Genomic DNA, 24668 nt, shown 5'->3' with positions numbered 1-24668 from the left:
GTGCCTAATCATCCCTTTAGCCCTCCCCCTGCCCCCCCTCCCCTCTGGTAACCAGGAATCCAATATCTGTCTCTACGTGTTTGTTTGTTGTTTTTATCTTCTACTTATGAGTGAGATCATATAGTATTTGACCTTCTCTGGCAATATCTCTTGACGGAGGCTGAACCAAGAGCCTAAGGTTATCAAAAAGCCTCCCTTTGCCCAGATTAATTTATTCTATAGATTTAATTAAGGTGGAGAAGTCTTAAACCAGACCTTACTTCCTTTATACTTATTTTTAGTCTTCCTATCCTAAGTGAACTTCATGGTAGCCAGTCTGAATGAAGCAGCTTCACTTCAAGTAGCTTGAATGAATGTTGCTTCATTGTTTTTTTCCAGCAATTTGACAAGTATATTCTGATTATTTAAATAAGACAGCCTAAAACTGCCACTGGAGATATGCAGGAATGTTTGCTAAAGAATAAACTAGGGGGCCGGCCCCGTGGCTTGGCGGTTAAGTGCGCGCGCTCCGCTGCTGGCGGCCCGGGTTCGATCCCGGGCGCGCACCGACGCACCGCTTCTCCGGCCATGCTGAGGCCGCATCCCACATACAGCAACTAGAAGGATGTGCAGCTATGACATACAACTATCTACTGGGGCTTTGGGGGGAAAAAAATAAATAAAAAAAAAAAAAAAAAAAAAAAGAAAAAAAAGAATAAACTAGAACTTGAAACAGAACAGATAAGCCAGAAATAAACCCATCTACATACGGTAAATTAACTGACAACCAAGCAGCCAAGAATATACAATGGGAAAAAAAATAGTCTCTTCAATAAATGGTGCTGGGAAAACTAGACAGCCACGTGCAAAAGAATGAAACTGGACCCCACTATCTTATACCATACACAAAAATCAACTCTAAATGGATTCAAGATTTGAATGTAAGATCTGAAACCACAAAAATCCTAGAAGAAAACACAGGCAGTAAGCTCTGTGACATTAACTTGGGGATGACTTTTTGAATTTGACACCAAATGCAAAGGCAACAAAAGCAAAAATAAACAAGTGGGGCTATATCACACTAAAAACCTTCTGCAAAGGATACCATAAATAAAATGAAAACACAACCTCCAGAATGGAGAAAATATTTGCAAATCATCTATCTGACAAGCGGTTAATATCCAAAATATATAAAGAACTCAAACAACTCAAGAGCAAAAAAACCAATCTGATTAAAAAATGGACAGAAGATCTGAATGGATATTTTTCCAAAGAAGACATCCAAATGGCCAAGAGGTACATGAACAGGTACTCAACATCTCCAATCAGGGAAATGCAAATCAAAATCATGAGATATCACTTCACACCTGTTAGAATAGCTATTATCAAAAAGACAAGAAATAAGTGTTGGCAAGGATGTGGAGAAAAGGGAATCCTTGTGCACTGTTGGTGGGAACGTAAACCGGTGCAGACACTATGGAAAACAATACGGAGGTTCCTCAAAAAATTAAAAACAGAACTACCATATAATCCAGCAATTCCACTTCTGGGTATTTATCTGAAGGAAAGGAAATGACTCTAGAGAAGATATCTGCACCCCCATGTTCACTGCACCATTATCTACAATAGCCAAGATACAGAAACAACCTGTGTGTCTGTCAACGGATAAAGATGTGATATGTATATATATACAATGGAATATTATTCACCATGAGAAAGAAGGAAATACTGCCTTTTGGGACAACATGGATGGACCTTGAGGGCACTATGCTAAGTGAAATAAGTCAGAGTAAGATAAACACTGTATGGTATCACTCACATATGGAATCTAAAAAAGCTGAACTCATAGAAGCAGAGAGTAGAATGGTGGTTACTAGAGGCTGGGGGACATTGGGAGATGTTGGTCAAAAAGTATTCACCTTATAACTGGAAGTTTATAAGTTCTGGGGATCTAATACACAGTATGGTGATTATAGTTAATTACACTGTATTATATACTTGAAAGTTGCTAAGAGTAGATTTTAAAAGTTCTCATGACAAGAAAATGCTCACTTTAAGCCATTCTGAAGCAAGACTCTATCCAAGAGGGGTCAGCAAGGCTGAAGACTCCTAGAACATCTTCTCCCACTTAGGGCACATCGTGTTCATACCCTCAGCTGCCATTCTTTCTCTCTGGACCCATTTCTTGCCATTTTCTTCCTAAACCAAGATACTTCAAAAGGGCTTCAATAACACTTGCTACTACTAGGGGTCTAAAATAATTGTTTGAATACCCCCAAACATCTTGATGGAGAGATGTGCTTACTTACAGGAATCACAGGCTCTGGGTCAATCTGTCCTGCTTTTCGCTTAACTCCCTGAGGTGGTGGTGGGGGCATGGCTGAATCATCCAAGTTTGTTCTGCTGGTCTCCATCACTGACTCCTGGAGGCGGCTTGGCTCTTCCAAAATGGGCTCATCTGCAATTGGTTATATGAAGAGGAGACTTGGGTCATAAGAGTCTTCAACAATATTTTAGAACCATTTACTTTTAATACTAATACACTAAGACATAGGTACTTTCTCTAACGAAGAAAGCTGAAAAAGATTTTACCTCTGCAAAGATTACTCAATTTATAACAATACACTTAAAGGTGGGAAGGGGCCTTAAAAGGCCAAGTCCAACAAAGGACAATCCTTTAGCAGACTATCACTCAGCTAGTCCTGAACCTTACATCGTTCTGAAAACAGAAAGCTTCGTATCTAACAAAGCAATCAGACAATATAATAATTTTCCCTGTCCAAAAATTTGAGTATACTCCTTTGTTCCTAATTTCTTCTACGTTGGCAGTATACAGGTAAATTTTGAGCCAAATGTTCATTTAAATTTCATCAAGGAACTATTCCAATAGAACAGACCGATAACATCACGCTGCTGATGCTGCTGCTGCTGCTCCTCTCTGGGAACCTCTGGATTTTCAAATTCTTTGAGGAATTCATCCAAATTATCAGCCTCTCCTCCTTTCCTCCTTTTTCTAAGGTCTTCTGGTACTAGTGGTGTAAGACAGCGTGTAAAGAGCTGTCAAAAAAAAAATTTAAGACAAATAATTATAAAATAAGTCACATTAACTGAAAACCGACCAATGACATTTCTATTTTCATAAGTATGTTTTAATAAATATAGTTGTAATTAGTGCATATATAATTTAGCATGATTTCTACTTAATGTTATATCATATTCACACTTCATTCCATCTTAAAATGATTTGTAAATACAGGATTTCGAATTAAATAAGATTTTTATCCATTGTCTCGTAACTCAGAGAGATAACATTCAAGTTTTAAATTTATTTGCCTGCAGTTTATTTTCATATTCATACACTTAAAACTCAATCTAACTGGAATCATACCAAATAGCTTTAAATATTAGTACTTTCTTCACTTAATATTATATGGTAATTTTATTAACTTTTTAACATTTTTAAGGACTGCATAAAATTCCACTGAGTGGAGATACATATGTGCATGTGATACATATATGAATCATTTTTAAATACTTTAAGCTCCTTTTTTTAAAATTTAAATGTAAACAACAATGTAATGACCATCTTTACAAAAGTGGCTTTTTTCATATTTTGAATTACTTGCTTAGGAAAAATTCCTAATAATAAGAACATTGAGTCAAAAAATATAAATAGATTAAGAACCTTCTTCCAAAAGATTATGTAACTGTGCTTCCATTAAATAGCAGTTTTACCATAGCATTCCTTCTTTGAAACACTTTAAATTTAGAATACAGTAAAATATATAGTAAAATCAGTTGGTTCTATGCATATCTCAACTTTAGACAGAATAACAGCCTAACAGGCACTGACTCACTCCTTACATGCCTCAGAAACTCGTTTTGGCATAGTCTGGAACCTAAAGTGATCAGAAAAGGGCCTGTAATTGAAAAAAATTCTCATAAAGCCAGAATTCTTTACTGTGGGAAAAGAAGCCCATATTCTAGCCAGAAAGCAACATCTAAAGATTGCAGACTTGAAACACAATACATGCTAAGGCAAGAAAAAAGTAATAATTTATCATAGGAGGTTGGGGAGAGAGAGCTATTATTAAAAGCATCGGTGGCTTTTTAGGGAACATTCATTCTACATCTTTTAGAAATACAGGTGTCACTTATCACGATCTTTCAGATCAGATTACGTTCAGTATACTGTGATTTAAGGGAGACAAAAAGAGAAGGTGCCATATAGTTGAAAAATACTTTATCAAAAATGATTCAAATGAAGGTTTTAAAAGTTTATTTTTATTTATTTATTTACTTATTTTGTGAGGAAGATTAGCCTGAGCTAACATCCGTTGCCAATCTTTCTCTTTTTGCTGAGGAAGACCGGCTCTGGGCTAACATCCGTTCCCACCTTCCTCTACTTTATATGGGATGCCGCCACAGCATGGCTTGCTAAGCAGTGTGTAGGTCCACGCCCAGGATCCAAATCCATGAACCTCGGGCTGCTGAAGCAGAGCGTGTGAACTTAACCACCATGCCACCAAGCTGGCCCCCAAAAGTTTATTTTTAAAAATGGTCAAAATGTATATGAAATAAAAAATAAAAAAAAACAGGCAAACTGTATTACCTTCAGTAGTCTGTTATTCCACAAAGGCTGAGCAGGTAAAGAGAAGAGTTTTTCCACTCCCCCTGTCTCTTTCCACATCATCAATTTCTTGGTGGGTGGTGCCAGATCCAAAGTAGTAACAATATCAGAATAATCACTAAGTTGGGCTCTAATTGTCTTGCTATCCAACTCTTTGACACTGTCAACAATTAGCTTCCTCTTCCTCTTGGCTTTTGTTTCTTTGACTGGAATCATAAAAGAAAATAAGGTCATTTTCCTGAGAGGCCAGCATGAAACATATAGCTATCAGACTTGGTCTCATTATATCTCTGCTTTTCTACACACCTAGTAGAAAACTTAAGCCTCAAGAGGGCAGAATCTGTTATTTCCCAGGTACAATGTAGAGTAGAGGCTAGCAAACAATAGAGGCTCAGTAAAAATCTGCTGAATGAATGATAATTGTGTATAGACTTTTAGCGCAAAATACTGCAAGAGCCAATGCGTTTTTGTCCATGTAGCTTTATACTGTAAACGTGGAACATATAAGACTTGATTCAGAGTTGGGTTCAAGTCCTGGGTTCTGTCACTTATTAGCTGAGTGACCATTAAGAAAAGTTAACTTCATCTTGCTTACCTCTTCATTTTCTCATTTGAAATATGGCCAACCACTTAGGGGTTGTAAAATACTTAGCATAGTGTCTGGCACAGATTGAGTTCTCCCATAAATGGTTGCAATTACTATGATTTTTATTGGAAAAGTTACAATTCATATATGGCAATCGTACAAGCAGCTCTATGAAGTGAAACAAGCCCAAACCCAGTCAGATGGACCTGGAACTCCATCCTAGAAACTTTTTGTATATTCATTTGTAACCCATACTAAAGTATCTGCAAAGATACAGAAAAGCTCATGAGATTAAATAAATTCCTCAAGATTTCATCCTGTCAGACATGTTATACCTCATGGGTTTTTATATATAAAACATTCAAGTGGTTCCAATTTCAATAGTCAAAAAGACGTCATACAGTGAAAGCCTCTGTCCACCTCCTGTCCTCCAGCTACTGAGTTCCCTTCCCTGAAAGCAAAAGTTCAAGTTCTTACAATGCTCGGCAAAGCCTGACTATCCTATTTTAAACACTGCAGTATTTAAACACCCTTACCGCGTGTATAGTTGTCTGTAATATCTGTCACTAATACAGTACACACTTTACTTAATTACCCATGTTCCCCTAATAAGTATTTAAGTTCCATGAGGATCAAGACTTGTTCCTTGTTATATTTTTAGTTTCTAAGAGTCAGGTACATAGTAAGCATTCTTTATAAACCAGAAGCCTAAGCCACAATTTTTAGTGATCAGATTCTAAGTAGGAACCCCCTCTAAAAAGTTAATCTTGTTTTACTCTAATAGCTCTACCTTGAATTACATTGTAACTGATTTCAAGTTTTCCACCCCCTTGTACCCATAAACCATCTAGAAATTTTAAAATTTCATATCCAAATTACATATCTCAAATTGCCTCTTCTACTCAGAAGCAGCACCCCCAATTAAATGTTTTGCTATGTTTCTTAATAAGCACTACAATAAACAGAATACTGACTTTACAACCTTTGATATTTCCAGTCAAAAAAATTTTTTTTTTGGTTTTCCCAGATTGTAGCCCAACTATAGAGAATCCAGAATTTGGAAGATAATTGATTAGTCAATCTTGTATTCCACTGTAAAATGCCTTGCAACGTTTTCTAATTTTTACACATGCGACCTGCTAGCATTTTGAGAACCCTAAAAGACTAAGATACATATTAGCAGAAAGCTTGTTCTATACTTTTATATTTCACAGCAACTTATACAGATATTCTATAAGATACTCGAATTATAATTGAATTAAGTAAAGAGTCTATGATAGATGACTGTCACAAAGGAGAATAAAGCTTAGTTATCTAAAATGAGATCAGCAGATTAGTGGACAAGAGCCAGAACTAGGACCTTATGCTCTAAATTTTATTAGTCAAAAAGTTTGTCTGCTTACCAGTGATATCAATAGGTTCCAAAGCAAAGGCTTCTTCCTCATTTGGAACAAGTGTTGTCTGATCAGTCATAGTTGGCATTGGTTCAACAGGATCCACTGAATCGGGACTATCAGGCCCACCCACTATAAAAACAGAAATTTGGTCACAAAAGACTTTGGTAGTATTTAACACATATCCTATAAATGGAAAAAAAAAAAATCCCTCTGAGAAACTGAAAGAAACCCACTGGTACAAAGAAAACATACTTCTCTAATTATGAGGAAGTCCCTCCAAATTTGAACCCTACTGGCCAAAAAAGGGGGAGGGGCACAGGGTTAAACACATAAGAGAATCGGAACTGGTAATCATAAGCACTGTTTTTAAGGAGATTTACAGTTCACTAAAAGCTGGCACTTTTAGTTTGTGGTCTTCTACGTTAAATCTTTTTTGGATGCCATACAATCATGCCCAGATCACTGAACATGAAATGCTTACTTGATACGTTATCATCCTCATCCATATCATCATGTGCAGGCTGCTCTGGCAACATCACTCCTGTCTCAGACAGGGCAGGGGGATCGTCAAAAATACCGCCATCATTATTACTAATAAGCTTATCATCTGAAATAAGGAATGTAATTTAGTTATAATTTGAAAAAGAAATGCTAAAAGAATAATAGCCAGTCACTGGAAAAATAAAACTGTGTTAAAACGGATTAAATTAAAATCTGTATTCAATTTGCATCTGCTTCTCTTCAAGGTAGTGTACAAAAGTATAAAACACTTAGTATATGAAAAAATTTCTCATTCTTAATTTACATTTTCTAGTTCATATCTATTTAAAACACTTATTTACTTAGCAAAATATCAAAACAAATAGAGAAGCTTTAAGAACTGGTAAAACTTAAAACTCTGAGACAAGCACCATTAAACAAAATCAGGTATTGTAACATTTTTAGGCTACAGTTTTACAAAAAACTTTATTGAAGCAACTGGTCACAACTCACACATATATACCTAGAGAGCTGCTCCAGAGCCGGAATTAGCTATTGCTCTAAAACACAACTGAATAAAAAAGTTATGTTAGAATAACCATCTTGTTGTGACCTACCTAATATACCACCATCATTTCCTTCTCCAAAATTGTCATCCTTATACTGATCTTCATATTCTAAATGGTTAATTTTTTCATTCAGATTGCTGGTGCTCTGTTCAGGCTCTAACAGGAGGTTGGAAGCACTAGTGCTTACTAACATGTCATCGTCCTCGAAAGCACTGCCTTCTCTCATTATCTCACGATCATCCATTCCAAAGTCACCTGAACAAATTTTAGTCAGTCATCAGTTGAAAAACGTTAGAAACATCACCATTACAAAAGAAAACAGCTTATAATTTAGTATAATTATGTCACATTTGCTTACTCAAGTCTTATTTTTCTTTGAATGTTAAAACATCTAGTTTAAATCTTTAGCTTCTATATTTCACAAACTGGGGCATGATTAGTAAATTCAAACAGAAGATTCAAATTTAGGTTATCCTAAATATGTTAAGTAAATCTAAATATGTATATACATTAGGTTGCCTTAACATTCACCAGACAAACTTTCTTTTTTTTTTTTTTTTTTAAAGATTTTATTTTTTCCCCCCAAAGCCCCAGTGGATAGTTGTATGTCGTAGCTGCACATCCCTCTAGTTGCTGTATGTGGGACTCGGCCTCAGGATGAACGGAGAAGCGGTGCCTCGATGCGCACCCGGGATCCGAACCCGGGCCACCAGCATCGCAGTGCGCGCACTTAACCACCAAGCCACAGGGCCAGCCCCAAACTTTCTTGATAATGTGTTTTCATCAAAAGAATTTGACTTGCAACTAGTTTTGAATAGTCAAAAAAAACAGGTACATAATGCAATTGCTCCAACATGATTAGTTTAAAAGCAAGCATTACTTCCACGTTCAGACTTGTCACACAAATCAATACATAGGTCCTATCACTGTGTGTGAGGAGCTGGAGTAGGCAAGAATGAAGTCTTAGTGCATAAATGCAAATAATGCTTAATATACTGGCAGGAAGGCAAATTCTTTTCCTGATGAAAATGCATGAGATGAAATTTTAAGTCTTTCTGTCATCATGAATGTATTGTATGTCTGGTTTTCTTTTCCAAATTGCTAGTAGTGCCACAAGATAATTATAACATCATAGCTGGTGGCTAGTGATTTGCTTCTCTATTACCAAAATCATTTTCTTGTAGGATACTGATGTTTCCAACTTCTTCTCTCATGGTTATCTCTTCCACTCTACTCTGGTTCAGGCTGAATTGCTGGGCCACATCGATGTCACTTTAAAAGAATTTCAAATACATTTTAGTCTCCAGTCTCACTATAATATATAAGGAATAAAATACCCCAATTCTCTGTATGAGAAAAAAACATATATACAACCTATCAAGGTTTAGGACCCTTAATATTTAATACTATATAAATACAATCCAAGAATGTCAATAATGATTTGGAAGTTAATTTATATTTAAATCTTAAAACCAAGATTGACCAGCAAACAAAATATAATATGCTGAAAGCACTACATAAGGCAATATGGTATATAGAGGAAAGCTAAGAAATGCATGGGCTAGACAGGCATGAGTTTTCCTCAGGGTCCTGCGACTTACAGGGTGTGTGAACTCTGAAGTTACCCAGCTTTTCTGAGACTGTTTCTTCCCCTACAAACAATAACCTCTCATATTGTTTAATGTTACATGTTTTTTTAATTTATTTAATATTTTTAAACACCAATCTGGAAGATCAGCGGCCAAATTCAGAATATAAATACTTCAAAACAAATCACCAGGTTTGTTCAGCAAATAAATGGCAAGGAAAAACACAAGAGGGATGCAGAGGTGTTACAGATTCTTAACAGACTTATGAGACATATCAACAAAATGCAGCCTGTAGACTTTATACAGACCCTAACTTAAAAATAATGGAACAAAAATAGGCCTGTGTGTCAACTGGGGACATCTGAACACTGACTGGATATTATATTAAGGAATTATTATAATTTTTTTAAAGGTGCAATGTTATTATGGATATGTTTTAAAAATTCCTTACCTGTAAAGAGATACATACTGAGGTATTCAAAGATGAGATAAGATATCTATTACTTGCTTTAAAATAATCCAGTAGGGGTTGGAAGGTGAGTTGGGAAAATACAAAATAAAACTGGCAATATACTGATAAATAAAGAAGCTGGATGATCAGTACATGGGTTCCGAATACTAATCTCTAGTGTTTAGCTATGTTAAAAAATTTCTGATGTAAAATTAAAAAAAATAAAACAAGTAGAGGAAAAAAAAGTAAAAGAGCTAGATAGTGCCTGGCACTAATTAACACATACACACAAAATCAAAATAATAAAAATACTTTAATTAGGAGTCACAGATAATTTTTAAAAGAGAAGAAATTTGTCCAAAAATAAATGGGGCTTGGCGTAGAGGGTTTCTTGGCTGTCAATTGTGCTACTCAATCACTTGGAAAGTTACAGTTACATTCTGCCATGGTAATGATGGCTGGATTTTGAGGACTTGAGAAGAGGGAAACAACATACCACAGTATTCTGCCATAATGGCCATCTCTATAACTTTCTCCTCTTAAATGTGTGTTTTGACAGTGACCCTTTCTTGCTTTTTATAGAAAGTTACCTCCTATGTTTATTAAAAAAAAAAAAGAACAAAAACTGTGCCTGCATATAGCGTGGCCAGGAAGATAACCAGCAGATGACTTTAATATATACCTCTGAAGAAAAATCATGAAGAACAGTTCAAATAAAGCACACACCTGGACGACTGCTCAGTTTACACAACCTCTAGCCTAATCACATGAGAATTCTTACATCTTAGCTGCGTTAAAGTTGACATCTTCTATACAATCTTCTTACAGAAGAAACACTTCTAGGTTTTATGTTTAATATTTATACACTATACTAAATGAAAGCATACGCATTTTAGCTACATGTTAACTCAATATTAAAACATTCCAAGTAAAACTATACATTTAGAAGCCAATGTTTTTTGTAGATTAAGTCAACAATTAAAAAAAAAGAGAGAGAGAGACATACTCTAAGTCAGGCAGTGGCTGATCAAAGTCATGAAATTCTTCAGGTAAAGTAATAGCATTGTAAGCAGCTTCTCGATTTTCCTCAGGCAGGTCAACAACACCTGGAAAAGAAATGGTAAGCTTGAAGGCCTGGCTATACCATAGATTATCTAGGGATCAAAGGAAGGTAAAGCCAGTATAATTTCCTAAGGTTATAGTCTATAGAGAGGTTGATGACATATGCCAAGTACCAATGAAGCACAAGTACTGTTGTTTTTCTATAATCATAAGCCATACTACTACTTGCTTTACAAAAAAAAAGTCAAAGCAATAATTATGCATTAAGCTGAGGTCTTTAAAAGAACATAACAAATAATCGCTTCTCAGCCTTTTGGCTAAGATCAAGTGTAGTAAAAGAACATAACAAATAAATATTACTAAGTTTTCTAAATAAGCATGAAATTTATAAGGAAAAAGAACGACCAAAAAGAAGCACCCCAAATATTAAGAGGAGTTGGTTATTTTAGGAAAAGTTAGATTACATGATTTTAATATTCTTTATATTTTTCCCCTATATTTTTCAAGTGTCTATAATAAAAATGTCCTTTAAGAGACAAAAATAAACAAAAAAGCATGTTATTTAAGCAAAATGCACTTAGTAGCCATAAGTATCACAGCCTCTGCCTTAAACATTTTACTTTTATATAAAATCTTAGATCTCAAAAATTTCACTGTTCATAAATTAAAATAAATTGAAGTACTAAAATAGAACCTCAGTAGAAACTACTGTATAAGGCATCTCTCCTACATATTCAGATTATTTTAATTAGAATAAAATTTCATCAGTGCTTTAAAAAACTATAGAATGATATATGAATTCAGATAAATACCAGTAATTATCTATGCAGATAGAAATCTGGTTGCTAGAGTCCAGTTTCAGAATCAACTATGGTCTAAAACAAAACAACAAAAAGCTACAGAGAACATATAATAAAAAGTCTGAGTCTCAACAACTTAAGTTAAAAGTGAATTTGATTTTAAGAATACACTAAAATTATTCAGGAAAAAATTAAAATCCTAAGATTTTCTTTTCTGAGGTGGTTTTTAAAAAACCATGTAACAATTTGTTTTCAACAATTCAACCTCTGATGACTAAATTTTACATAAATTGCTGAAAAAATGGTTAAAAGAAAAAGGCAGTTCCAAAGAAAGAACAAAAAAGGGGTGACAGTCATGCCTTACATAGAACAGAAGTAAAGTGGGTTTCCTCCCTTGAACCACTGCCTCTCCAAGCCTTGCCATATTTTTGAAGGGTTCCTTGTATTGCAGTTAAATCAAAACAAAATATGCTGATCAAAAATATCTGTTTAGTGGTTTTCCACACTAAACACTAGAAACTCCGAAGTTAAAAAAAAAAAAAAAAAAAAAAAAGGCAACAATACCTGGCCGAAAAGCCATCTTGATCTTAATGAATGCTTCATTACAGTCTGCAAGGAGATATTTGGCTTTTCTGTGATAGATTCGAACTACTCCCAGTAAGAGATGTCCTGATGTTCGCAGTGCCATCTTCACCTGTGAATAAAACATTAATAATCTTATTTATAAAGTTAATTTTTTGGTTTTAGAGGTAAGCATACTTCAAATCTTGTATTTTTATATAATTTATAGGCAGTTTTTACTTTATCTAATCCTTTTTATCATTATTTGAAGTTACCTCGCAATCGCCTATATTTCTCACTGCCTTTATCTGTAAATTCCCTGAGTATCCCCCAAAGGATAGACTGGGAATAATGCATCAATTAACATAGTCGTGAAGGTAGCTACGAAGCAGGCACTAACACATTCCATGGATTGTTGTCATTAGCACACCAAGGAGTATGCGGCACTTTTGGTTGCCAATTCAAAGCCACTGCTCCTTGCCGGCTACATGAACTCTGATTTTGTTTGGGAAGCAAATGTCCCCAGCCTTGAAAGATGACTGTCTCATGCCTCTCTGCTAATTCTTCTTCTTGAGTGGGGCACATAACTCAGTTCAGCCAAGGAGAAGTAAGTGTAAAGTATGTCAGAGAGTTTTTGAGAAAGATCTTCCCGAAAAAAGAATGCCCCCTTCCTTCTCCCTTTCCTGCATTGTGAGTAGGTGGGGCTTGGAGCTGCTTGCAGTCACCCTGTAACCACGAGACCATGGGTATCATAAGTATAAGGACAAGAAGCCAGCAAACTAAGAATGGTGAGCGCCCTTGGATGCCATCATTGAACTGCTGAACCAATCCTGGATCTCCCCATTTCTAAACAGCTAGTTATGTAACACTGTTAATTTCTTTATTGTTTAAGCCACTTTTCACTGAGTTTTTATTACTTGACTAGAAAACATACTAATTGATGAAGAATAATGGTACCCATCTTTTTTCACAAGAAAATATACTCCTCAGCCTGTTTTTTTTTCAAGGTAGATCTTGATCAATGCTTATGTGGAATCCAGTGTGTAGGATGAGACACAGCAGTTGGGAAAAGAATGAGAGAAGTAGACACCCAATCTAAAAAGAATGATTCAAAATTCCTCTGGCTATAATAAGGGAAATTTTTTGAGAGAATAAGACAACATGAACTTAAACTTTCCCGGACTGCTTTCCAAATCATACCATAAAACTCATCAAATTCTAAGGTAGTAAAGAAAGTTGTTAAACATTTGCTTAAATTATAACTAGTACATTACGTTACTTAAAAGATAAAACAAAACATCGTATTTTTAAGTTATATGTGTACTCTCTACCGCAGTCTAGGATTCTATTTATAATGACTCTCAGGTTCTTCATTTATGGCCACTTCACGGGACATAGCATAAATTATTAAGTTTACTGCTATAAATTCTTAGGTATCTAAAATGATCATAAATTTATGATCAAATTTAGGACTCATCAGATGATAAATCCCATCTCATAAATATGAAAAATAATACCCAATTAAAACACTGCTCCTAATGGAAAAATCTATTTTTATGATGTGGTCCTAGGAAATTTAAAATTACTATTGACTGCACCATCACATAACAAAGGAGGAGGGAAAATAAAAATCTTTGCATGCCATTAGCTTGTCCCAAATTAGCAACTTTTAAAAGGTCGTGTTTGGGCAAAGGCTTTCTTTCTGGATTATTTTGGTTCTGAGTTTAGCCTAGGAGTAGGTAAAAAGAGGTGTGACATTTTTGCTGTCATGTTAAGAGTGTAGGTATAATAAAGAACACAGGCTATATATCCAGGGAAAGCTCCGCAGAGGTTGCCAGTGGCTGTTAGAACCAGAAAGAAGGGGAGGAAGGGAGAGGGAAAGGAGGGGAGAGAAAGCATGAAGTTACAACTGAGACATATGTCTGACACTTGTTTTAAACAACTAAACCAACATTTTCCCCTAACAAGAACTGCACACCAAGAGCAAACATTAAAAATTTTCAGGTCAGTTCACTGTGGAAATATCTTTATATGCAATCAGAATAAAACAAAATTAATCAAATAAAAACCCAGTTAGAAATGGTTCTTAAAGTTATTCTCTCTCTCACACACACTCTACAGTTTTTTACATTATTCCTGAACCGCATACCTTGCTTTGTGGCTGCTGGAGCATACCTTCATATATCAGATCGTCTCGTACTCTTTTGTAGCGTCCCTAACGGGGTACAGAGTACTCTGCACATACTATGAAAAAATTTGCTATCCATTTAAGCCAAATCACCCTCATGTTGGCTTACGGATGTTCAAGATTAGCCACTCATGTCAATTTCAAAAAAAAAAAAAAAAAAAGAAAAAAGAGCTCAATTTCTCCTTTTTCCATTCACTTATCTCAGTAAGCATAACTATTAAGTAGAAAACGTTATGTTCTCATACAACTCGACTAGTAGTGCAAACTGGTACAATCTCCCCACAGAGCAAATTGTTAATGCACACCAGAAATCTTAAAAATAAGTATATAACCTGGCCCATCACTTATATTCCTAAACATCAATATTAAGAGAAAGTCTACAGATGTGAAAAAAGATTTTTGCAAGCAATGTTTACTAAGTAGTTATTTTTAAAAAAGAGGAAAACAAAACAACCTGTAATCCTACCACCTAGAGAAATCTTTAATAATACTTTGATATGCCTTCTAGGCTTTTATGTGTGCATATACACAATTTTTTGTGTGTGTCAGTGTACATGAAAACTGCATCACATTGTTTTGTAATGAGACTGCTTTCGGGAAAAGCTCTGTGCATAGCATTACCATAATTTTTAATGGATGCATTGTATAGGATAGGAGGAATTAAAATTCAAAAAATTAGGAAAAAATATGTATTAAAAAAAAAAAGAGACTGGTAAAACAAATCATGCACATCAAAACAATGAATTAAAGGCCCATAATCCTTTTATCTGAAATCCTAGGGGCCAAATGTGTTTTGGAATTCAGAGCTTCTTGAATATTATAAAGGTACTGCAGTGTATATGTCATATATTAAGACATTCCCAGGCGTGTCTAGAGCAGCCTCCCATAATCATAGACATTAGTATTTCTATAGTGAATTTATGGATACACAAATGACCTCACTTTAATTTAGGTCAAGTATGCTTCCGTTTTTTGTTTTGTTTTGTTTTAATATATACATATTTTTTTGTGTGAGGGAGATCAGCCCTGAGCTAACATCCGATGCCGATCCTCTTCTTTTTGGCTGAGGAAGAGCTAACGTCCATGCCCATCTTCCTCTACTTTATATGGGACACTGCCACAGCATGGCGTGACAAGTGGTGCGTCAGTGTGCGCCTGGGATCCGAATCTGGGAACCCCGGGCCGCCAAAGCAGAGCGCGTGCACTTAACCGCTTGTGCCACCGGGCCGGCCCCATATGTTTCCGTTTTTTGTATTTAGGTTCTGTGGATAGAAACTATGACACTGTACAATGCAATCATTAAAAATGGTGGTAGGGCTATGAACAGTGTTTTTCCTGAATGCAGTCTTGCTACAAAACATGTAATTCAGTTTTTGTGTATATGCAAAAAAAAGTAGAAAAATTACACATAAAAACCATGCACACATAAAAGTCTAGAAGGCATACCAAAAATACTAAAGGTTTCTCTAGGTGCTACGACTATAGGTCACTTTTTTCCTGTTTGCAAAGTTTTCAAATCAATATTGTCTTAGAAAGAACATGATACAAATGTCTTTAACACCAATAAATTCCACCAGCTGTAACTCGAAAACCAGCCAAAATTCCATATATAGATGGAAACTTTATAATTTACTCTAATTCCGAATACAAACTTTCATTTCCCCCACCTAAAATATATACTTTCCCACAATAACTTTCTGAACAAGTCTCTGCTACATCCTAGCTTTATTCCTCTGAGATCTGCTCGCTCTTTCAGCAATAAAGAACTACTCTTATTTAACATGCCAGCACCGTCCAAACTGCCAATTCTAAGAGTGGCTCCTAATGCTGGTCCAGACAGCTGTGATCTCAAATGTTTCACAATGGTGCATGTATGTGTGTATATGCATATGCATAATTACAAGGTCCAGGAGAGAATCTTTAAAACACAGATGTAACGTATATTAAAAAATTATATTTAAGGACTTTCCCTTTGAGATTAGTCCTTCATACATTTTTTAAGTCAACATGTCTGTTCCTCAATGAAATGCTAATGATATTAAGTAGAAGTAACTGTCCCTGTGTGTTTTAAAATCCTTTCCTGGCAACACAAAAGCCTTGTATTACTTTAAGTTATATTATTTGTGAAATCCAAGAGTTGAAACCACTGCTTCAGAATAGATTCAGAGGATGTCAATAAAAGCTTGTCTAGGAACAGAGCAGTAAACAAGGCAGATAAGTCAAGGACATTTGTAAGGCTTTCACTCTAGTTGGAGACAGACAGTAATTAAAAACTGAGGGGAAGAGCACAGGAGTGCAAACGTTCTGAGATAGAGAAAAAGCTTAGATCTTCAAGAAACAGCCAGTAAGCCTGTGAAGCTAAGGTGGAGCAAGTGTTACGGATACTATTTGCTAGGTGGATAAGACAGTTTGATCTGCCCCCTGCAACCTTTTCTAATTAATGGGTCCTTATTTTGAATGTTTTGTAAATTCCTAAACCAGGAACACATATACACATATTTAAGTATAAAAACACCTTCAAAGCCAAATATAAAATATTTGGGTACTGCCCGACCTCTTGTTCATCTACTACTTAAACAGGCAAATGAAAATATCTGTTATTTATAGAGTTATAGAATTTTTAAAGAGAAGAGAATATCAAACTAGAACTCTGGATAATCTATAGATTTTCTTTGCCTCCAATATACATAGATGCCTACCTAAAAAGTTGTTTTATAGAATTCTATTTCACATACCAATAAACAACCAAGAAAATGAATGAAAATATCAACATCGGACATACCTTTGGTGAGATGATGCTCTCCACACTGCTCTCTAAATTACACTCAAACACATGGGCTTTGGTTAGCTTCTTATCCCAATGGGCTGCTAGCCAAATTTTGGCCAGAGGCCCTCTTTTACTGAGGACAAAATGTGCGTAGAACATTGTTCTGGTGGACTATGAAACAGGAGGAAACCTGAAGGGGAAAAAGTTAACATAAATAACATATGAGAATTGAAACATTTGTTGAGACATATAAGAAATCCGAAAATAAATGTTTCCCATTCTTTTTCATGAGAACTATGAAAAGCTTGAGTCAAGTATAGTACGCATTAAAACAAGCAACCAAATGCTTTAATTTTGAGAGGACAAGAAAAAGACCCCAAAATATTAAAAGCTGAAGGGAAAAGGGACAAAAGAGTCAAATCACTTTCACACCCCACTGTCATCTTAAAATAAAAGTGCTAGTTTTCTTTAAAAGGTAAAAATTGTCATCAGAAAACTCTTCTTCTTTTTGAAGTTCCATCAAGTGTTAATTCCATTCCTATCCTGATTACTGACTGTGGAAATAATCTGCTTCTGGCCACAAGCTAGAGAATGTATTCTTCATGGCAAAAAAAGAATGTCCAAGAAGAAAAACAGTCAGGCACAGACATTAATCAATGTGGAAATTTCCATTTTTAGAACTCCATTAAAAATCGAATTCTCAGCTAAAGGCTTTATACAATAATTGCTACTTCATGACAAGCCCTGTGCTAAGTATTTCACATTCCACAAAGCAAAGATAAGTAGGCAGGTTGCCCCATTTTCAGGTGAGTAGTTTAGAAAAGCTGAAGCTTAAAAACGTGAAATATATAGTTTTCTCAACTCGGGAACTTGAAAAGCACTTGTCTACTTACAATGTAAATACTAAATTTAGGACAATGATACAGTATAAAGTTCATCTTATGCCCAAAATAGTAGAAATACAAGTATGTTAGTCACGTTTTATTTGTCTTTCAGCGAGCTAATACACCAATATAAGGGAAAAAAGCAGCCTGAAAACTCCACCTTGCAGAGTGTATTAACTGTGTAAATTACTATTTCCCTTATATTACTTATTTTCCCTCTTTCATAGAAGATTTAAAAAAATCAATTTTGCCAAGGTGAATTTCTATCTTTTTCTAAAATGTCCATGACTAGAAGATATACAAGTCATGCTTTTACAGAAATGAACTCAAGCATACCCGTAACACATGAAAAGCACTTTTTTATCATATGTGTAGATTTGTGTAACCACCACCACAAGCAAATAAGAACTATTCCATGTCAACACCACAAAGCTCTCCCTCTTGCTATCCCTTTAATTGTCATACCCATTCCGTGCTCCGTACTATTCCTAAACTGGGCAACCACCTCTCTGTTCTGCATCTCTAATTTTCTCATTTTGAGAATGTTCTATGAACAGAATCATACAGTATGTGACTTTTTGGACTCGGCATAATACTCTTGAGATTCATCCAAGTTGTTGCATGTATCAATAGTATGCTACTTTTTATTGCTGAGTAGCATTCTATGGGATGGACACACCAGAATTTGCTTAGCCATTCACCCACTCTAGGACATTTGGTTGTTTCCAGTTTTTGGCTACTTCAAATAAAGCTGCTATAAATATTCGTGTATACAGACTTTTGGTGAACATAAGTTTTCATTTCTTTGGGACAAGTGTCCTGAAGTGTGAACGCTGGGTTGCAAGTTAAGTGTATATTTAGTTTTTAAAGAAACTTGAACACAACTCCTATCAAAATCCTTGTGAGTTTTTTTTTTATAGCTATTGACAAGATTTTTTGAAATTTATATGAAAAAGCAAAGGAACCAGAATAGCTAAAACTATTTCAAAATAGAATAAAGTGTGAAGAATTAGTCTACCAATTTCAAGACTTATTATATAGCTACAACAGTCAACATTGTGTGGTGGAGAGAAAGACACATTATCAATGGAACGGGATAAAGAACCCAGAAACAGATCCACATAAGTCCAACTGCTTTTTCAAAAAGATGCAGAAGCCAAACAAAGGAGGAAGGACAGTCTTTTTAACAAATGATGCTTGAGCAACTGGATATCATCCATAGGCAAAAAAATGAACCTCGACCCAAACCTCACACATTATATAAAAATTAATTCAAAATAAGTCACAGACTTAAAGGTAAAACCATAAAGTTTTTACGAAAAACCATAAGGGAAAACCTTTGGTACCTAAAGCTCAGTAAGAATCTTTAGACATGACACCAAGAACATGTCCCCCAAAGGAAAAGAACCCGATAAATTGGCCTTCCTCAAATTAAAAACTTTAGCTCTATGAAAGAGTCCACTGAGGATGCAAAGACAAGATACAAAATAGGAAAAAAATATTTGCAAACCACGTATCTGAGAGGGAGCTGGACCTAGAATATATAAAGAACTCATAAAACTCAAGAGTAATAATAAAAAAAGATTCAACTAGAAAATGGGCAAAAGAAACAAAGAGAAATTTCACAGAAGAGGATATGCTGATGGCAAATAAGAACAAGAAAAGATGCTCAACATCACTAGCCATTAGGAAAATGCAAACTAAGACCCAATGAGATATCACTGTACACCTATTACAAGAGCTGAAATTTAAAAAATGGCAATACCAAATGCTGGTGAGGATACAGAGAAGCTGCATCTCTCATACACTGCTATTGGGAATGTAAAATTTCTTTTGAATTAGCTTTTTTAAAAAAAGATCCAGACTATGTTAACTCTAATTTTCATGTTTTCACAAAGAGACTGTAAATTTTAAAGAGAGAATTTTGCTCTTTGTACTTTCAATTAAAAACTGTGCCCATTCTTTTCAATGAGGTACAGAAAATATATATTAGTTCAACATATCACAGGCAAGAGATTTCATGCCTGTCAAAAATGTTTGGGAGGTTGGTGTCAGAAGAGTAATTCAGTCAGGTTTGCCTCATCTCCATTTTCCATCACTTAATGGCAAAGGGTCCTGAAATTCTTCTCTGCACCAGATGCTCCCAGAGGATCATTAATTCACACTAGGAAAATTTTCTCAAAAGAAAAAAATAAAACAGGCTTCATCAATTGCCTAATGTTGTGAAGTCTTTCTCTTAAACTTGGAGTTAAAAGACTAAGGAATACTAAACTAGGAAGAATTCAGATCAAACACTCACAGAAGCATTAAATGACAACACTTCAAGCGCATCTTATGTCCCACGTTGCGGTATTTTATAGATCAAAATATGCTTCCCATAATCAAAGAGAGCCTCCTATGTTGCAAATCAGTGCTTCTACTTCAAGCCTTAAAGTTTGTTAGCACAAAAATTAAGCTGCCTCTACAGCATTATAAATAAAATCTACAGGATTTTGTAGAAATCCAATATAGCAGTATGTCTTTAAAAATATAGTCTCTGTCATACACAAGTCCCAAGTTTCACTACAGAAGATAGTTGTGTCCCAAATAAATAAAAAACTCCTTAATATTAAGCCTCTAGAATACTGCCTGTTGCATGACAACTATTAAATATGTGCTTAACGAATAAGGAAATGGGATACACCAAGTGATCTCACAATTGACATATGTAAAAAATTCTGGAGATTTCAGAAATTAAAACTACTGGCATTTCTCAACAGGTGTCGGTAGCTCATGGCCAGCACTTCAGCTGCTAGTCAGAGTACCATGCCTAAAATATCCCAGCAATGCTGAGGCAGAGATTCCTAAATAGACCCTTTCTTGGCATGGAATGGGGGGTAACTAAAGCAGAGTGGTGCTAAAATTAATCTGGCAAACAATTAGCAAGAGGAAATCACCCTAATAACTAAAGGAAGCCTGAGGCACACTGGTGGATCAACTATTGGCCTATATCTAAAAAAGGAGAAAGTGTAATCATTGCTGCCTTTTAAACCATTTTTTTCCTTAGTAATACCCAACTTTAACCAGTCTTAAAAAAAGTTTGACTAATCTCCATAGGTTTTGAAGATTCTAAATTCGCTAATTCTTTATAAAAGATCTCAGCAGAAAGCCTGCATTTGGTCCCAGAGCACAGTTTAGCAATTTCATGATTTCTCAATCAATTTTTTCTAAAGCAGCAAACTTCTTTTCAATTGATGCTAAGAAATAACTTAAGTCTGATGTGAAATGGCAGAAAAACTGATATTTTAGAACATATTCAGGAATGCAAAAAATAGCAATTTCTTTAAGATCTTTCCCCAAAACCAAAGTCAAATTACAGCTCAAGTTTCTACAATGATGTTAGTCATTACCAATATTTTCCTCATCTGTTAGAAAGCAGAGTAGAAGAATGGTTGTATAAATTGGTATGATCTCTTTGAAGGGCAATTTGGCAACATCTTATGACAATTTCAAACATTCATACTTTCTAGCCAGAAACTGCAGTAATAATGCCAAAGATATACTTGGAGACATATAATATTAATAACAATTTTTTTAAAAAAACCTTACTAAACTCTAAGAATTTTGTGTGTCCATCCTCCTTATGACAGTCCTATAAAGTACACACTGGCCCATTTTACAGACCAGGAAACAGAAAAGGAGAAGATAAGCAATGTGCCAAAGGTCACTGGTATTTAATGCAAGTGGAACTTGAACTTCAGAGCCAGCACCTCTAACTACAACACTATGTTGCCTTGCTACCACGAATTTTAATAGCAAAATATTAGAAATAACCTACCTGGCCACTAGTAAGTGATTTTTAACAATTAATAGAGCCATTCAACAGAATTCTATGCAGGCTTCAACAATGATATATATATGTATATTAAAAAAAGAGGGCACACTCTATATTTACATGCACCTGCATAAGCATAAAATATCTGTGGAGTACAAATGAAACTGATCACACTGGTTACCTCTGGAAAGTGGGTCTGCAGGGAAAGTGAGGCCTATTCTTCTGTACTTTTTTTCTTTTTAACTGGAGCATACACATATACCACCTATCTAAAGTAAAAACTCTTGCTTTGCCATTAACTAGCAAGTTAAGCTGCTTAAACTCTGTTGTTCATTTTCCCTAACTGTAAAAACCTGGAGGGTTGAAATTCAGCGATTCAGTAACCTTGTGAAACATCAATAATACCTAACTCAGAAGAGAATGGAACTAGTTCTTTGGGGAGCAGGTGGAGTGTCCCAGGGACAGAAGGTTATTTCCAACTCCGCACACTAGAGCTCCCCTCCCTTTTGGTACCAACATTCTTTGAACAAGTTTTACAATCCCATAGCCCTAGGTTCAAATGCAGCTCCCTCCTTATTTAGCTGTTTTGTAATGGTTAAAAGTTATTTAACACCTGAGTCTTAGCTTTCTCATCTATAAAATGAGGACAATATTCACCAAACAGGTTTATGAGAATTAAATAGAATAGCATCCCTAACACCGTGCCACTGTAGACGCAAACAGTAACTTCGAAAAATATCTCACAGCAGAGCACATACCAGTCAGCATGATCATGCCTAACAATTCTGACATAACATTTAAACAAAAAACACAAAATCTTTATTTCTCAAGAATTAAGAATTTCTCTTCTGCAACCAAACTAGAAAAGATAAAATTTCTCAGAATTCTTGTTCCAATAAATAGCAATTGATCAGGAAAGAAACTCTCAACCTTAAGAATACTTTAAACATACACCACTAAATGGAAAATTTAATTGTATAGCATACCAATATGTTGCCTTTATAAACACTAAAACAGGTCAAGTTATGGTCTACCAATGTAATTCTGATTTACGTTTAAAAAGCACTATGTGTGTTAGCTATGCACTTCTGGCACCTCAACTATCTACCAACTGATAAGTAATTTAATCACTGGATATAGCATATGTTCTCATCAATATCTTTGTAAAAACAATTATTAGTTGCCTCCAACATTCAACAAAGAAATTTAATGACTACCACTCAGAAAGCTTCTTTCTCCAGCCTGTCTCCAAAATGCTGCAGACTCACACAGTTACTGGTATTTACATTCATTTTAATAAAATAGGAATTTTTTTCCTGGAATTCAGCAATTATTCTAAACAGTGTAACGAGAGCAAATATTAACTTTCTCTTGCAAAGAGAAGCCTATAAACACAAGCCTTTAGCAGAAACCCTTAAAAACACAAGTGCGTTTTTGAGCGCTGAAAACAGCCTAACGAATCATAGGGCGGCCAGACAACCCCTCCAGCGTCTCCTTCTTTCAAACTTGAAGAAGGCCGCTAAGTCTGGCAGCACAACAAGACAGTGTCAGCCCGCACTATCACAGCAGATCATTCGCAAAGCCTTTTCTCGGCGAGGAAAAAAGACAGCAAGCATTTGTCAGAAACACACACCTCTCCAAAGCGTAACTACAACACTTAATATCCTTAATCATTAGAAAAATCGGGGGGGGGGACCAATTATGGTAATTTCCCAAGAATCAGAGGCAACTTCCCTTGGTCGCGTTTTCTATTAGTCTGCCCAACGTTTAATATTCCCAACGTAAAAATTTTTCTTTACAAAAAGGGGAGGGGGGCCTGCCGCCGCCCTCCGCCCCCCGTGCCCGCAGTGGCAGGGGCCGCACGTCGCCGACCCCCGCAGCAGACTCGAGGCCGGCGGCTGCCCCCCCGAGCTGGCATCGCGGGCGCCGGGCCCGTCGCCGCTTCCTCCCGCCCCGAATCCCGCGTCTTCCCAGCCAGCCATTTTTACCCGAGGAGGCGGCACTGTCCCCAGAGCGGGCTCGTTCAAACCTCCTCGTCTCCCGCCGCGGCCCGGGGCGCCCTCTGCCCCCTCGGGGAGACGCGGCTGCCCAGGAACCGGCGGAGTAACGGCTTTTTTGGCCTTGGGATGGACCAGAACCATCTGCTCGCGACCAGGCGATGATGCGGGCCCAAGGCTGCGCGGGTCCCGGCCGAGGGCGGGCCCGGGGCGAAGGGGCCTCGGCGGGCGGCAGCACGGCCCCGTCCGGGGGCGCGGCGAGCGCCGCCGTCGCCGTCGCCCGCCCGTCCCCACCCCGGAGTCGGCTCCCAGACGGCGGGGAAGGGGTGGGGGGAGGGAGCCGGAGGGTAAGAAGGGGGCGGCCGAGGATCTTACCTTGCTCTCCGCCGGGAGTTGGGCGGGCTGGGTGGCCTGGGGAGGGGAAAAGGGTCGGGGGAGGGGGCGGGGAAAGGGGGGGAGCCCTTGCGAGGTGTAGCTTCGGAGCAGCTCCCGCCGCCGCCACAGCCGCCGCCTCCTTTCCGATTCACTCAAACAAACAAGATGGCTGCCGTTACGCCGCGGCTCTTCCTGCCGCCCAAATCCTCGGTTCAAATCGGCAGGATGTTTACGGTCAAAATGGTACCTGTGCGCCTGCGCAGCCTGCCTCAGACCCTGCGGGAGCGACGCAGGCGCAGTGACCATTTCCTTTTCTTTGGACCCCGCCCCCTGGTTGTGCAGCCCCGAATCGAGCAAGCGCAAAGGTGATTCTTTTGCTGGAGGGTCTTAGAGCGTTGTGACACTGGAAAATAACGCATGCGCAGTGCTCGCCAGTGAAGTGATTTGAGTTTAGCTTTATTCTGAGGCTTATTTTAAAGGGAAGAACGGTCGTTGTGCAGTTTTGCGTGCCCTTGACGCAAAAATTCATTTTTATGGTT

At 36.8% G+C, this 24668-nt stretch overlaps 1 protein-coding gene and 1 pseudogene across 2 annotated transcripts in view; one reads left to right on the top strand and one right to left on the bottom strand.

The window, feature by feature from the left end:
* Positions 1 to 24303, bottom strand: part of RAD21 (RAD21 cohesin complex component) — a 29966-nt gene extending 5663 nt beyond the window's left edge. The window contains exons 1-11 of one of the 2 annotated variants that reach the window (XM_004431123.3): positions 24130 to 24303; positions 17075 to 17249; positions 12108 to 12237; positions 10688 to 10787; positions 8807 to 8913; positions 7690 to 7896; positions 7074 to 7199; positions 6599 to 6721; positions 4592 to 4815; positions 2877 to 3036; positions 2289 to 2437 (exon numbers count right to left, since the gene is read on the bottom strand). In XM_004431123.3, coding sequence (XP_004431180.1) covers positions 2289 to 2437; positions 2877 to 3036; positions 4592 to 4815; positions 6599 to 6721; positions 7074 to 7199; positions 7690 to 7896; positions 8807 to 8913; positions 10688 to 10787; positions 12108 to 12237; positions 17075 to 17218 — 1470 coding nt within the window. In that variant the 5' untranslated portion in view covers positions 17219 to 17249; positions 24130 to 24303. Of the gene's footprint in view, positions 1 to 2288; positions 2438 to 2876; positions 3037 to 4591; positions 4816 to 6598; positions 6722 to 7073; positions 7200 to 7689; positions 7897 to 8806; positions 8914 to 10687; positions 10788 to 12107; positions 12238 to 17074; positions 17250 to 23745; positions 23896 to 24129 lie in introns of those variants that run through there. The other variant, XM_087447530.1, reaches the window with a different exon arrangement.
* LOC147913990 (U2 spliceosomal RNA) lies at positions 11041 to 11132 on the top strand (annotated as a pseudogene).
* Positions 24304 to 24668: the final 365 nt, after the last annotated feature.

Source organism: Ceratotherium simum, chromosome 23 (genome assembly GCF_057802395.1).
Source record: "Ceratotherium simum simum isolate JZ-2026a chromosome 23, ASM5780239v1, whole genome shotgun sequence".
Lineage (NCBI taxonomy): Eukaryota > Metazoa > Chordata > Mammalia > Perissodactyla > Rhinocerotidae > Ceratotherium > Ceratotherium simum.
This window is presented reverse-complemented; position numbering and strand designations above follow the sequence as displayed.